This window comes from Rousettus aegyptiacus, unplaced genomic scaffold (genome assembly GCF_014176215.1).
Source record: "Rousettus aegyptiacus isolate mRouAeg1 unplaced genomic scaffold, mRouAeg1.p scaffold_m13_p_11, whole genome shotgun sequence".
In the NCBI taxonomy this organism is placed as follows: Eukaryota; Metazoa; Chordata; class Mammalia; order Chiroptera; family Pteropodidae; genus Rousettus; species Rousettus aegyptiacus.
Genome location: NW_023416286.1, coordinates 10,274,759 through 10,287,786, shown reverse-complemented (window position 1 = coordinate 10,287,786; position 13,028 = coordinate 10,274,759). Strand labels below are relative to the sequence as shown.

Below are 13,028 nucleotides of genomic sequence, written 5' to 3'. Positions count from 1 at the left end.
ATTTTAAATGATTGAATAATTCCATTCAAAGTATCTAATAGAATGATTAAATTATTTAAAAAGTCAACTAGACAAAAGCTTTTAATCAAAGTACATTTCAGCAGATCAAAGGAACAAAACTAACAGTCAGCTACATCATATTTGTAAAAATACATATCATTGTCAATACCCTAAAAGTTCATGGAATTTCAAAATTTCTTAACCATTGCTACTGCTATCAGAATCTAACCATGTAAACAGAAAAATGACAAGTCAAACACCTTGTTGAGAGAGCGAACAAACTTCAGGTGTGAGTTTACCAATATAATTAACAGGATAAACTGTAATAAAAGTCAGAACTTAAACATCATTTAAACAAAATTATGTGGGAGGTCTGAAAATTATAAAAGAAAGCTCAAATTCATTAAAAATGTCCTTCGTTCCTGATTTCCTCTAGAATACAATAGGGCTAAGTTCAGGTATGCAAAATACTAAAAATTTTTTCCAGATATCAAAAAAAAAGTGTTCTGTATATAGTTATTTTAAAACAAATAGGATTTACATGTCATGATGCAATTCTATATTCACAACACAAGCAATTTTCCACTCATAATGATCACAATTATCATCGTACAGTTACCTGTAATTTTCTCCTTTCTTAGTCTTTTAATAATCAGTGTCCCAAATTCTCTTTCTTCGAAAACTATGAATCACATCTAATGACTGCAGAATAGTGTTATTACAGCAAGCTTAATTTTTAACTACAGTTTCATTTGTTTTAATATTTGCATAGTTAATATTTTGATTTCTGATACTGCCCAATACAACTGCCTCAAAATGACTATAAAATAAGCTGAAAATTCCAAATGTTTTCTACTGAATAGTTTAGTTCCAATTAACTATTATTTATAACATTACATTAATATAAAATAAATAAAAATAAAGTTTTATACCTTTGCAGGTGTATGTATCCAGATGGCTGGGTTGAATAAAATGTGATCACAAAGCTGCTTCAGCAAAGGCGCTCCATGAGATAAACCATCAAGGTATTTCGCAAAGGATAGAAATTGCTCCAGGACGGCTCTAGTTATATGAACTCTTGAGGACTAAAGAAGGAAAACAGAAATTCAAGCTAAAACTATGCAGAATGCCAAAGCCTTAAGTAAGTTCATATGAATTTTTCATTTGCAACCCTAAATATTTTAAATATAAAATGAAAAAGCAGATTTCCTTTGTATTGAAAATTAATTATATTTAGGCATTTATTTTAAGATAATTCTCTGAGATTGTTATCTGAAGCCCTTTCCAGGTCAAATGCAGATAAATACTCAGGTTAAATAATGTCACTCTTAAACTAAAGAAATAAACTAAATTATGAATAAGAATGATTTTATTCCAATTTTATAGAAATTGATGAACAAGAGATCTTAGACAAATAAAATTAAAATGGGGGAAAATACCACGTTTATACACACACAGGCCAAAAAACAAAAACAGAAAAAGACACTGAGTAAAGTGAAGTGTTTTCACTAGCTCCAAAACAAAGGAAAAATAAATTGACCCTACTATTCCACTAAATCTTTTCTTCGAAAAGTTACAAATGAGTTGCACATTGACAATTGCAGAGACTCTTGCTTAGCAAAAACCCTTTCTGACGTATCCATAGTATGTGAAAAAGCGGATTTTATTTTCCTAAAACTATCTCCCTCCTTTGACTTTCATGACCCTCCGATTACTCCTCAGCGATCTTTGTTTTAAAGATGAGAACTGCTAAGATTACCCGGCTCTCAGTCCCCGTGCATACACCCCAACTCGGTTACACTTCATGCTTCCACAGCTTCAGATGGCACCATGTCTATGCTGAGCACTCCCATCAAGAATCTTCAACTACCACCACCAATACATAACCTATTACCAATGGTATTCAGATTATGAAAGATCTTGCAAAATTCAAACCGAACCTTAAAGCTGCACTGTTCAATACAGTAGCCACTAGTCGTATTTGGCTACTGAGCCCTCGAAAAATGGCTAGTCCTAAGTGATACGTGCTATAAATATACACTCTGGATTCTGAAGGTTTAGAATAAAAAATAATACAAAATATCGATTATTTTTTTGAGTATATTTCAAAAAGTTACTATTTCAGACATAGTAGGTTAAACAAAATGTATTATTAAAATCAATTTCACCTGTTACTTATTACCAAAAAAATTTAAATAGCATATGAGACTTTCATTATTTTATTTTTCTACATTATTTTACTTATTTTATTCTATATTATTTTGATATTATATTTTAATTGGACAACACTACAGTATAATTTCAGATGCAAATATTATAGAGAAAAAACTTGATAAAAGCTAGTAATTCAAATGAACTTAAAAAATATATTTTCCTACACAAATCTTTCCTCATCTAGTGATCATTTTAGTCCTATCACCGTTCTTCCTACTGTAAAGAATCAGCTACCACTCAACCGTAAAGCACAAGTCATATTATAGTTTTACCTCCATTATCCACTAACTGAAATCCAACTAATAGTATAGGAAGGTTAAAGTCTAATATTACCTGCATTCATCTCATTTATGACAAGGACAATTCAATAAATTTGACCTAAGCATGCCACGTATTTTCACACTTCTACTTAAGGGGTCACAAACACAAATGATTACAGCATGCAAGCAGTTAACAACAATGTATGGCTCAGGATAGGAGACAATAAAGAGTAGTGCAGACTGTTCAAGTTACATAAAAAAAAAATAAAGTTCAAGCTTAAAACACTTTTCATTGAGCAAAACAAAGTTATTTCTTTGAGCCAATTTCACCTACAAAACGCCCGTCCGTTTTACCTGCTTTCTCTATCATGCTCCCTCACCTTGAGAAACTCACATCCATTTCTTTTACCTTAAATGTGGAACACAACACTTTTTATGTAATCATTCAGAAAATATACATGTTGAGTATTTACTATTTTCGGGGCACTCTCCTTGACACTGTAAAAAGAACAGTTGACAAAACTAAAAAAAAAAAAAAAGCCTGCCCTCATAGAACTTACATTCTACGGGAAGAGAAGGTAAGGATATATGATAAATAAAAAGGTAAAATATTTAACATTAAATATTAATAAGTATATAAAAAACATGAAGTGAAATTTTGTAGAAGAGTGGTTAAAGAAGGTATTACAGAGACGGTAGCATGTAATGTTCGAGGTATGATACAGCTAGCAGTGATTTTAGATTAGTAGGCTTGTCTTTCTGACTAACCACCAATGATGAATAGATAAGCAATAGTCCTACAAAACTCAAACCAAGCCCTAAAGCATAACTTTCCATGAGAATTTTATAAGTGGAAGGAATGATTCTACCAAATAGCTGAATTATTAAAGTGGGGAAGGAGCAAAAAACTAAATACTTGAGTAAAAACAAAAAAGCAAAAATTGAGCATTCATTTCAAAGAAACTTTAATAAAGTGAATAATTAAATTCTAAAATATTTTATTCACAGATAGGGGAATAAAATTAAAATGAGAGTGATGTTTTATTTTTTCAGCCATCTCCTTCACTAGTTATAACTTCACATTGCTTATCTTATGAATTCTATTTTTATTCAGTAATAATGGTTTCAAGAACATCATCTGACACATTCTATTTTTCTGCTCTGAAACAGAACAGTGCTATCTCGTTTCTAAACATTCTCACAGATCATTTTATCCTATAAAAACTGTCATATGTTTATAAAGAACATTACAGGAATATAAGATCGAATTATGATTTTAAATTATGAACTTACTGACTTGAGGAAGTAATTCACAATTTGAAAACAAATTTTAAACTTGCTCCATGTTATAAAAAGATATGCTAGAAGCAACACGAGGCTTTCCACATTAGTAAAAAAAAGGCCAGTTGTTTTATCGTAGCAATTAATGTCATTTGGTAGTAGTATATACTTCTAAAATTTACCTTTAGAAAATGTTTTTCTAAAATTGTGCTTTCCTTTTATTGGCCCACTCAAAATACTACTCAGCTTAAAATCAATAGTATGTTATAGCTACCTGAGTAGTACTAACTCCTTCTGCCTTTATTGCTGTTAGTTATTCACATATCTCTTTTTCTTGGTATAAAAATGGATACTATCTATCTTATTGATCTTTCCTCTGGTGCCTGCCATAGTTCCTTAGTAAATGTTTAACTGAATTCATGGAAAATTCAAAAATAGGATACCAACAGAACAGAGAAACAAAAAGGATTAGGAGAGGAGAGGATGAAAGAAGACATCCACCTCTGCTTTAATGTGTTTAACTGTTTTTAATATTTTTTTATTTTGATATTTGCTTTCATTTTCTAAAGAAATGTTATTTTATTTTGAGATTTATTCTTGGGCAATTTATAGTTATACATCTGTAAAATGAAAGCTCTGAAATTTAAACTACATGACATTACTTGGTATGGTGACTGAATACATACTTTGTAAGAAATACTGTATGAGATGTAACTAAATATATTTGGAAGTAGAATCTGAGAAAAAAAAAGAAAAAAATAACTAAATCAAACATGAGCAATGGATGTTACAGGGAGAAACTGTTACTCAGTTAAAAGATCTCTCTCCCATATTTAGACCAGGCCACAATGGAATACATGGACAGAAATGTTCATTTTTATTGCAGAAACAATTCTATATATGTACATAGAACATGCATTACATATTAAGTAAAGTATGGAAAGTAATATTAATTAGTAAAGGTACATCATAAAGTAGCTGATATTCAATATTCATTTCACTCCTCCCAAGACACCAAGATGGAGCTCCACGTAGCCCAATCCAGTATGAATCACTTTTATGTTATTAGCAAGGGCAGGCTATGATTAGTCCAGAGATTCAGCATCAAAATTCTCACGGCAAAAATTTATTCAAAGTAGGCTGAGACCTAAGCTGATTAATCAAACTGGACGGGCAGATCTTGTTTACTAACTGGGAAGAATAAGCTCCCTCTCCCCCTACTTTTATGTATATAGGCGTACCTATATACAACCTTCTTAGGACCACAAGGACAGCAGCTGTGCTAAAAATAATCACTGTAAGTGGCAGAGCAGAGATATAGAAAAAGTCCTAGGTCTTTCATGACATAACTGAGACCCAGATATCAAACCCTGAAGCTCAACTCACTGGACATGTTTTGCTGACTCTACTGATCCAGACTCCAGCCTTCCCCATTCTATGTCTGTTTGGGAGGCTCCTTTGCCTACTGGCTTCCAGTGGGTTTGACTAGTTTGAGACATCAGCAAGAAGAAAATGAATTGGGGGTATGTATTCCCCTTGCTTCACCCCTTCAGGCCAATACACTACATACCCCTTTGATGAAGACCATATGCCTATCAGGGACACTTGTCCTATAGCTAAAATAACTTTCTCTTTGATTTATGCTGAACGCTCACCTCTCGTCTCTTCTAACCTTGCTGATTTCCCTAACAATGCTCACTACTTTTTACAGAACTGGCATTAAACTCTTTTCAATAAAGTTTGAATGTGACATCTGTTTCCCGCCAGGACTATGATCGATAAGCCGCCTATCACTAGACTTTATATTACATTATTTAACATTAAAGAAATATGCTTTGAATCAAGTTTTCATTAACCATAACCAAAAACACTGAGTACATCAGATACCCTCAAAGTTTTCTTCAAACTCATATTTTGGCAAAATAAAACAAAACAAAAATACCTTAAAAGTTTTACATGGAACAATCTAGATGTGATGAATAAGAAAGCCTCACATCGGTTTACCTGCCTTGCTAAGACAGGAGATAAAGCTAAGACAGTTAACCATTAACTTGTTATTAGCTGATGATAAAATAAAAATGGAGCCTTTATTATCTATACTCATAGCAGCTGATCGTTTCCAAATAGAAGTGTAAATACTCATCTGATAAAGCTGAAAAAGGTATTCCTTTTAGGCAGTCAAACAAGCATATGAGTGCTTTTCATTTATTAAGTTCAATTCAACCAATTATTTATTGAGGCAGGCACTCTTTAAGGTGCTGAAGACACAGCAATAAGGTGAAAAAAATATTTTCTCTGCTTTCATGAAGGCTGAAGCCAAGTTCTAGTAAAAGGAGGCAGAAAATAAACAAGTAGAAACATGTCAGAATGATGCTGTAAAAAAACTAGAGTAGAGAGACAGTGATGGTTATGGAAGGGACACTTCTATTTAGTGATCAGGGAAGACTTCTCTGATAATGTGTCATAAGCCAAATCCTAAATGAAGTATAGAATTAAGAAAGCCATGTGGGTATCTATGGAAAGAGTGATCAGAGCAATGGGGAAAATATGCAAAAAGTCCTGGGATGAGCACGTTTTAAATTTTACACAAAAGGCAAAGAGGCTTTTGTATGGCCAGCATGTCTGCAACAGAGAAAGCAAGAAGGAGGATGTTAAAAGATTATGTCAGAAGTAAGAGACTTGGAAATTTTTAACACTGAGAAGGTTGGAGTAGTAATGTCTGGCATTGCTTAGGAGCACAAGTCTGACTGCAAGTGAAAGATGATGATGGTTTGAACTGAGATGATGTCAATGGACAGAGAAAGAAGCAGAGTAGTAAGTGTGCAGATGTCACTGATTCTGGATAGGTTTTGTTACTAAACAAGAAATTTTCTGGGACTATGAATTTATTGTGTGAAAAAGAAGAGTCAAAAACATTTTCGGTCTGAACTACTTGTTGGATGGTGATGCTGTTAACAAAGAGAAGACTGAGGGATGAAAGGTCAGAAAGGAAAATCAAAAGTAACAGTTTGGATCATTTCAGATTTATGAAGCTTATTAGACATCTAAGTGGAGCCAAATATGAGCGACTGGAGTTCAAAGGAGAAGCTGTGGTTAGAGATATATTTGAAAATAATTGGTATTTACAGAATAATGAAAGCTAAGGGATTGGTAAACACAAATAAAGTGTAATAGAAAAGTGAAAAGGCTTCCAGGGTTAAGCACCTTGACACTAGTCTTTAGAATTAAAAGAGGAGCAGGAATTATAGGAGAGAATAAAAAGAGGGTAGGAAGAAAACAAACAAACAAAAAAAAAGAATGCTGTCACAAAGTCCAACTGAAAAAAAGCATTTCAAGAAGAAAAGAATGTAAAACTGAACGTTAAAACCTCAAATAAGATGAAGACTGAGAACCACAGATTTACGAATATGCAGGCTACTAGTGACACACAGCCACTGTAAGGAGGCACAGGGACGACAGCCTGACCGCAATGGGAACGGTGCTCAGGCTACACAGTGTTCCAGGAACGTAAGAACGCGTTAACATTTGAAAATTGGTTAATGTAATTCCCTAAACTAATAAAAAACGTAGAAACATAACTATCTCAAATAATGCCAAAAGAGCTTTGATAAAACTCAACACCTGTTTATAATTAAGAAAACTCTCAGCAAACTTGAAATAGTTTCTTAAATCAATTTAAAAATCCACAAAAAGTAATCTACAGTATCATACTTAGTGGCTAATTACTGAAAGCTCTGCCCATGAAATATGGAATAAGATAGAAATACCGCTTTTCAACTTCTATTTGGCACTATCCTGAAAGTCTTAGATAATACAATAAGGGAAGGGGGGAAAAAAAACATAAAATAATTATAAAGAAAAAAACTGTCATTCACAAATACATGATTTTCTACAAAGAAAATATTTTGAAAAATCTACAAACTACTAGATTTAAGAGATTAGCAAAACTGGTATAGAAAAAGTCAATATAAACACCAGTTATATTTCTATGTACCAATGACAAATAAAAAATAAAAAATAAAAAACCTCAAATATAGGGAAAATATCCAGCAAAAAGACCAAGTTATCTACACAGAAGACCAAAGAGACCTAAATAAACAGAAAATATACTAAGTGTATGAATTGGAATATTCAATATAAAAATTTCAATATAATACAATGAAAATCCTAGCATGTTTTGGTGAAAATTGGCAAGCTGACATGTATTCTAATGTCAAGACCCAAAAAAAACCAAGACAATTTTAAAGAACACCAAAGCCAGATGACACACTGTGAGTTATCAAGATGTATTAAAAAGCTATGCAAATTAAGACAGTATTGTACTACCACAAAGCTAGAAAGAAAAAAAAAACACAATTGGTAAGACTCTAGTAATAATTCCATTTATACATGGTCACCTGATTTATGGCAAAGATTAGATAGAATGCAATGCAGTAGAAAAATATCTGTCCAATAAACAGGACTGGGCCAGTTACACACATACGCGCGCGCGCACACACACACACACACACACAATCACATATGTACACGCAGAGAAGGGGGGAAGAGAGAGAGAACTATGACCTTTACACCTTATGTTGTACATAAGATTCCATTCCAGATGGATTATAAATCTAAATGTAAAAAGTAAAACACAATTTTGAGTCTCATGGCTTAATGCTATATAGGGATCCAAAACAGCCTAATCATTTAAAAAAGTAAAATTTGACAAAAACACCATTAAGAGAGTGAAAAAGTAAGCCAAAGAAGAAGAAATATTTGCCATATATATCCAACAGGGACTCAAATCCAGGATATATACAGAATTTCCACAAATCAATAAGAAAATCAATAAGAACACACAATACAAATGAAAAAGGATAAACACTTTGAACAGGAATGTAACAAGATGGTTACTGAAAATACATAAAAACGCTCGACTTAAGTTTTTATCAGAGAAATGCAAATTAAAACACTTTGTGACCTACAGAATGAAAGACTATCTTTGCAAATCATATATCTAACAAAGGATTAGTATATAGAATAAAAAAATCCTATAACTCAATAATAAAGACAAACACCTCATTTTTTTAAATGGGCAAAAGTACTAAATAGACATTTCTAAAAAAATAAAAATGCACATATACAAATAGGCAATAACCACATGAAAAGATGCTCGACATCATTAAAATCACAAAAAATGCAAATAAAAAATATACCATTTTATACCCACTTGGATGACTAGAATTTAAGAGAGAAACAATAACAAGTATTGGCAAGGATGTGAAACAACTGGAAACATTATACACTGCTGACGGAAATGTAAAATGGTGAAGCTACTTTGGAAAATACTCTGTCAGTTTCTCAAATGGTTAACTCAAAGTTATGATGGAACCAGCAAATTAATTTATAGGTATCTACTCAAGAGAAATAAAAACATGTCTACACGCAAACTTCATACATGAACATTCATGGCATCATTATTCATAAGAGCCAAAAGATGAAAACCCCATGTCTACTAACATATGAATGGATAAACATAATATAATATATATACACACACACACAAACACACACAATAAAATATTATTCAGCCATAACAAGGAATGAAGTTCTGATATATGCCACAACACGGATGAATCTTATAAACAGCATGTAGAGTTAAATAAGCTAAATACGAAAGGAAAAATATGATTCCACTAACATGAAATATAAAATAATAGGCAAAATCATAGAGACATAAAGTAGATTATAGGTTGCCTAGGAGTTGGGGGCTCTTTGAGGGAGTAGAAAAAATTTCCAAAAAACATGAATAATACTTCACAGAGAAAAAATATGAATGTCATATATATAAATACATATATACATATACAATCTTATTGAAAATCTTAAAAAATACAAATTAAAACCACAGTGAGATAATATATATACCCACTAAACTGACAATATAATTTTCAGATTATTAATTCTGAGAAAGAGAAAAAATTTAATGTATCTATTTGTTTTAAAGTCTTTTCGCATTACTTCTAATTTTAATCTAAGCTTTAAGTGTAAAAATAAAAGGCTCACTTCAGAACTACACAGATAAACCCTCAGTAAACGGGAAAGCACATTTAAGAGATAATTCCTCATTGGGGTCTTGTCATGCACAGTAGTGTTACAAAGCCATTTCATAACATCTAATTTATGTAAAACATAATTTAACATACACCTTCTAAGCAATTCTTAATACTCTGGATATAGGAAAATAGTTTTCCATAATTACAAAAAAACGAACAGCCTTAATGAAAATCTTAATAATGTTGCTGAAATAATTATCTCAATAAAGAAATGCTGTCAGCAATCGATCCACTTAATAACCTACCATTCTCACCAAGCCTTCCATAAAGAAGAGTCCTTGTTTCAAAGGAAAGATGGGTTAAAAGGATTTCAAATGTAGAACTATCTAGGTGAAAAAAACTGTCTCTAAAAGTCTTCTCAATTTTATTTCCCAAGAGAAAAATAAGCTTATTCCTCTTACTTGAGGTCTCACTCTATTATTTTTTGAATAGTTCCATTTTTGGAGCACCGGAATGTTGAAGAGTTAACTAGTAAGACGAGGTTTGAGAGAGCTAATGGGGGTAATAGATATTTCTTTAGAAAAAAAAAGAAAACTTTTATTTATGAAATTTCACTTTAATTTCTAAAGAAAATCACACCGTATAACCAAACTGTTGTGACCATAATCAGAAATTTAGCACTCATTAAATAATAGTACAGGTATGACTAAAGTAAAGAAGGTCATTAAAAAATAACACAAATGACACAAAATGGGAAAAATTAAATCCATCTAATTTTTATTGTTTATTCTACATATTGATTAAAGAAGAGCTTCTTTAAGTATTCAAATATACGAAAATATTTAAGAGAAAATACCTGTAACTTTGAATAAAAGTAGATAAAAGAATTTTTCTTTTAGTTTCTATTTTCACTCAAAATTTAATTTTATAGAATTCTAAACTCAATTTAGTTCAATGTCTACACAATGTCTGAAACAATATAAAAATGTTTGTAAATTAGCCCAAAAACATAGCCTTTGCACAATTAATGGAAAGAGAAACTATAGAAAAAATATAATTATTGACTGCCAGTTGTCCACTTTGAAGGCTAGACAGTAAAATCGTCGCTACAAATCACTTACCTTTTCAAGTAAGTAGCCAATGACTAAAAAGCCTTTTCCACCCAGCATCTGTTCTTGCATGGCTACTGAACTTTTAAGTAGTTCAACCAGGAAAGCCAAAAGAGTAGCACTGCATGTAAAGTACAGATAATTTCATTACATTATTATCAAATGTTGATTATAAACACAGTGTTACATTTCAGTATTTTAGGCCAAAAGAGAACCATATCCAAATCTAATCTCTATTTTGCTAACAATGACAACCATACCTTATATTATGCAACAATAACAATATGTTTTATCACAAGCATGAGAAAACCAGTTTTATCTGTTTAAATATCATAAATTGACACATTCGTGTAAGTTTTTTATATTCCAAGGCAAAATATAAATGTTTACCAATTTACATCTATATCCCCTGCTTTAAGGAAATCTAAGAAATACCCACAAATATGTCGCTTCTCCATAATAAAGACTTTCTCATAATATTCTACTGAAGAACATGCTATCTTAGAGAATTTTAAATGTGTACACAAGATTTCTTTGGAAGAACATGTCTTTATTTTAAACATTTCATTTAGACCTATTTTTGGAAAACACCATATTTTTTGTTAATATCCAGAGAAACATGGAACATGTTAGTTATCTCCACATATGCCCTCATGAAAAGTTCATGAGAGTAGATAAATGATCTATGTAATACTAAAATGAAAGTGACAGTTAATTACACAATGTATATACAACACTTAAAAGCATGCAAAGATATGTGCCAAACATAAAGCACTTGATAGGCCTGTGAGTGAAGAAACAAAGAAAAATAAATGACTGTACTGAATTAAGCTTTAATAATGTATTACTTCACAAAGTTACACAGAACAATTCACAGCAGTGATGATACGTGATAACATTCCTAATTACATATTTACCATAGTTTATAACAATAAATGACTATAAGCCAGACTTTATTAGCAATTAAAATAATACTCTTTTAAAGTGCTTTCCAAGGTACCCTAAATTGCCTATTTATTATATTCACAAGAATGGGTAAAACCACACGCTTCTAAATACATTTTAAATGCACAAGTACTCATTCTTAGAAGAAATTAAGAAAATCTGGTAATGTAGAAAACTTGAAAATTATTAAGGCCCAAAAGGAATGTAAAGTTATTCTATCCTCTGATGTCATTCCAGCTCTTCTGGTTTCAATAGAAATTAAAACACAGTTTTCTGATAATGTGGCTACTCTGGTTCAAATCAGAAATAGTCTCCTAAAATTAATTAACAGCAAAATTATCATTATTGTTATAAAAATCAATAGTTTAATGGATTAAATTTCAGCTAAAAAATATATAGTATATCTGGAAACAAAGTACTTCATTACAGGAAAATAAAATTCAATTACATTATCTGGCCCTATATCTTTAAACCACAAAAACAAGTAAACTAGTATTACAAATCAATCATATTCTTTAACTATGTCCTAAAGTCAAAGGTAAACATCTACAAGAAAAATGCAACTCCCAAGGAATTCCTTGGGATTTTTTAAATGTTTCTGTAAAGAAGAACAGCTATTAAAAGGAATCTAGTCCATTTTAAATGAATTATATCACTAGTCAAAGCCACATCACAAATAACTACTTAAGTACTATTATTCAAAATATTTCTGCCTAAATGTGTGAAAAGAATGAAGACCATTGCTGCAAAGAGATTACACAATCTCCTGATCTGTTCATGGAATTCTTACGTACACGTGAATGAGTGATTTAGGAAGCAAGACCACTAGGATTCCTAAACATCAGCGATGCCAAAAACAAAGACTAGAAATGTGTCACTATGGTCCCTGTGGTCCATGAAAAAATGCAAAAAGTATTTCTTATGATAAAATCACCCTCCTATGTAGAACCATATAAAATTACAAGGATGCCATGGATTTTCTTATTCTTTTATGTCAGAAGGACAACTCTATCTCAAACGTCTAATGAATTAACTCAGACTTCTAAACACAGTGGAGCTCCATTACAAAATCAGAAATGTTCATTTTATTATTCCAAAATCTTAACATATGACTATGCTATCCATATAACATTAATTTCACTTCAATTTTAACTATGACAACAATTGAAAAGTCAAATGCA

At 31.5% G+C, this 13,028-nt stretch overlaps 1 protein-coding gene across 16 annotated transcripts in view; it reads right to left on the bottom strand.

The window, feature by feature from the left end:
• Nucleotides 1–13,028, bottom strand: part of NBEA (neurobeachin) — a 611,133-nt gene that overhangs the window by 477,970 nt on the left and 120,135 nt on the right. For all 16 annotated transcript variants that reach the window (XM_036228295.1, XM_036228296.1, XM_036228300.1 and 13 more), the window contains 2 exons: nucleotides 10,915–11,023; nucleotides 933–1,085 (listed from right to left, as the gene is read on the bottom strand). In XM_036228295.1, the coding sequence (XP_036084188.1) occupies nucleotides 933–1,085; nucleotides 10,915–11,023 (262 nt within the window). The remainder of the gene's footprint in view (nucleotides 1–932; nucleotides 1,086–10,914; nucleotides 11,024–13,028) is intronic.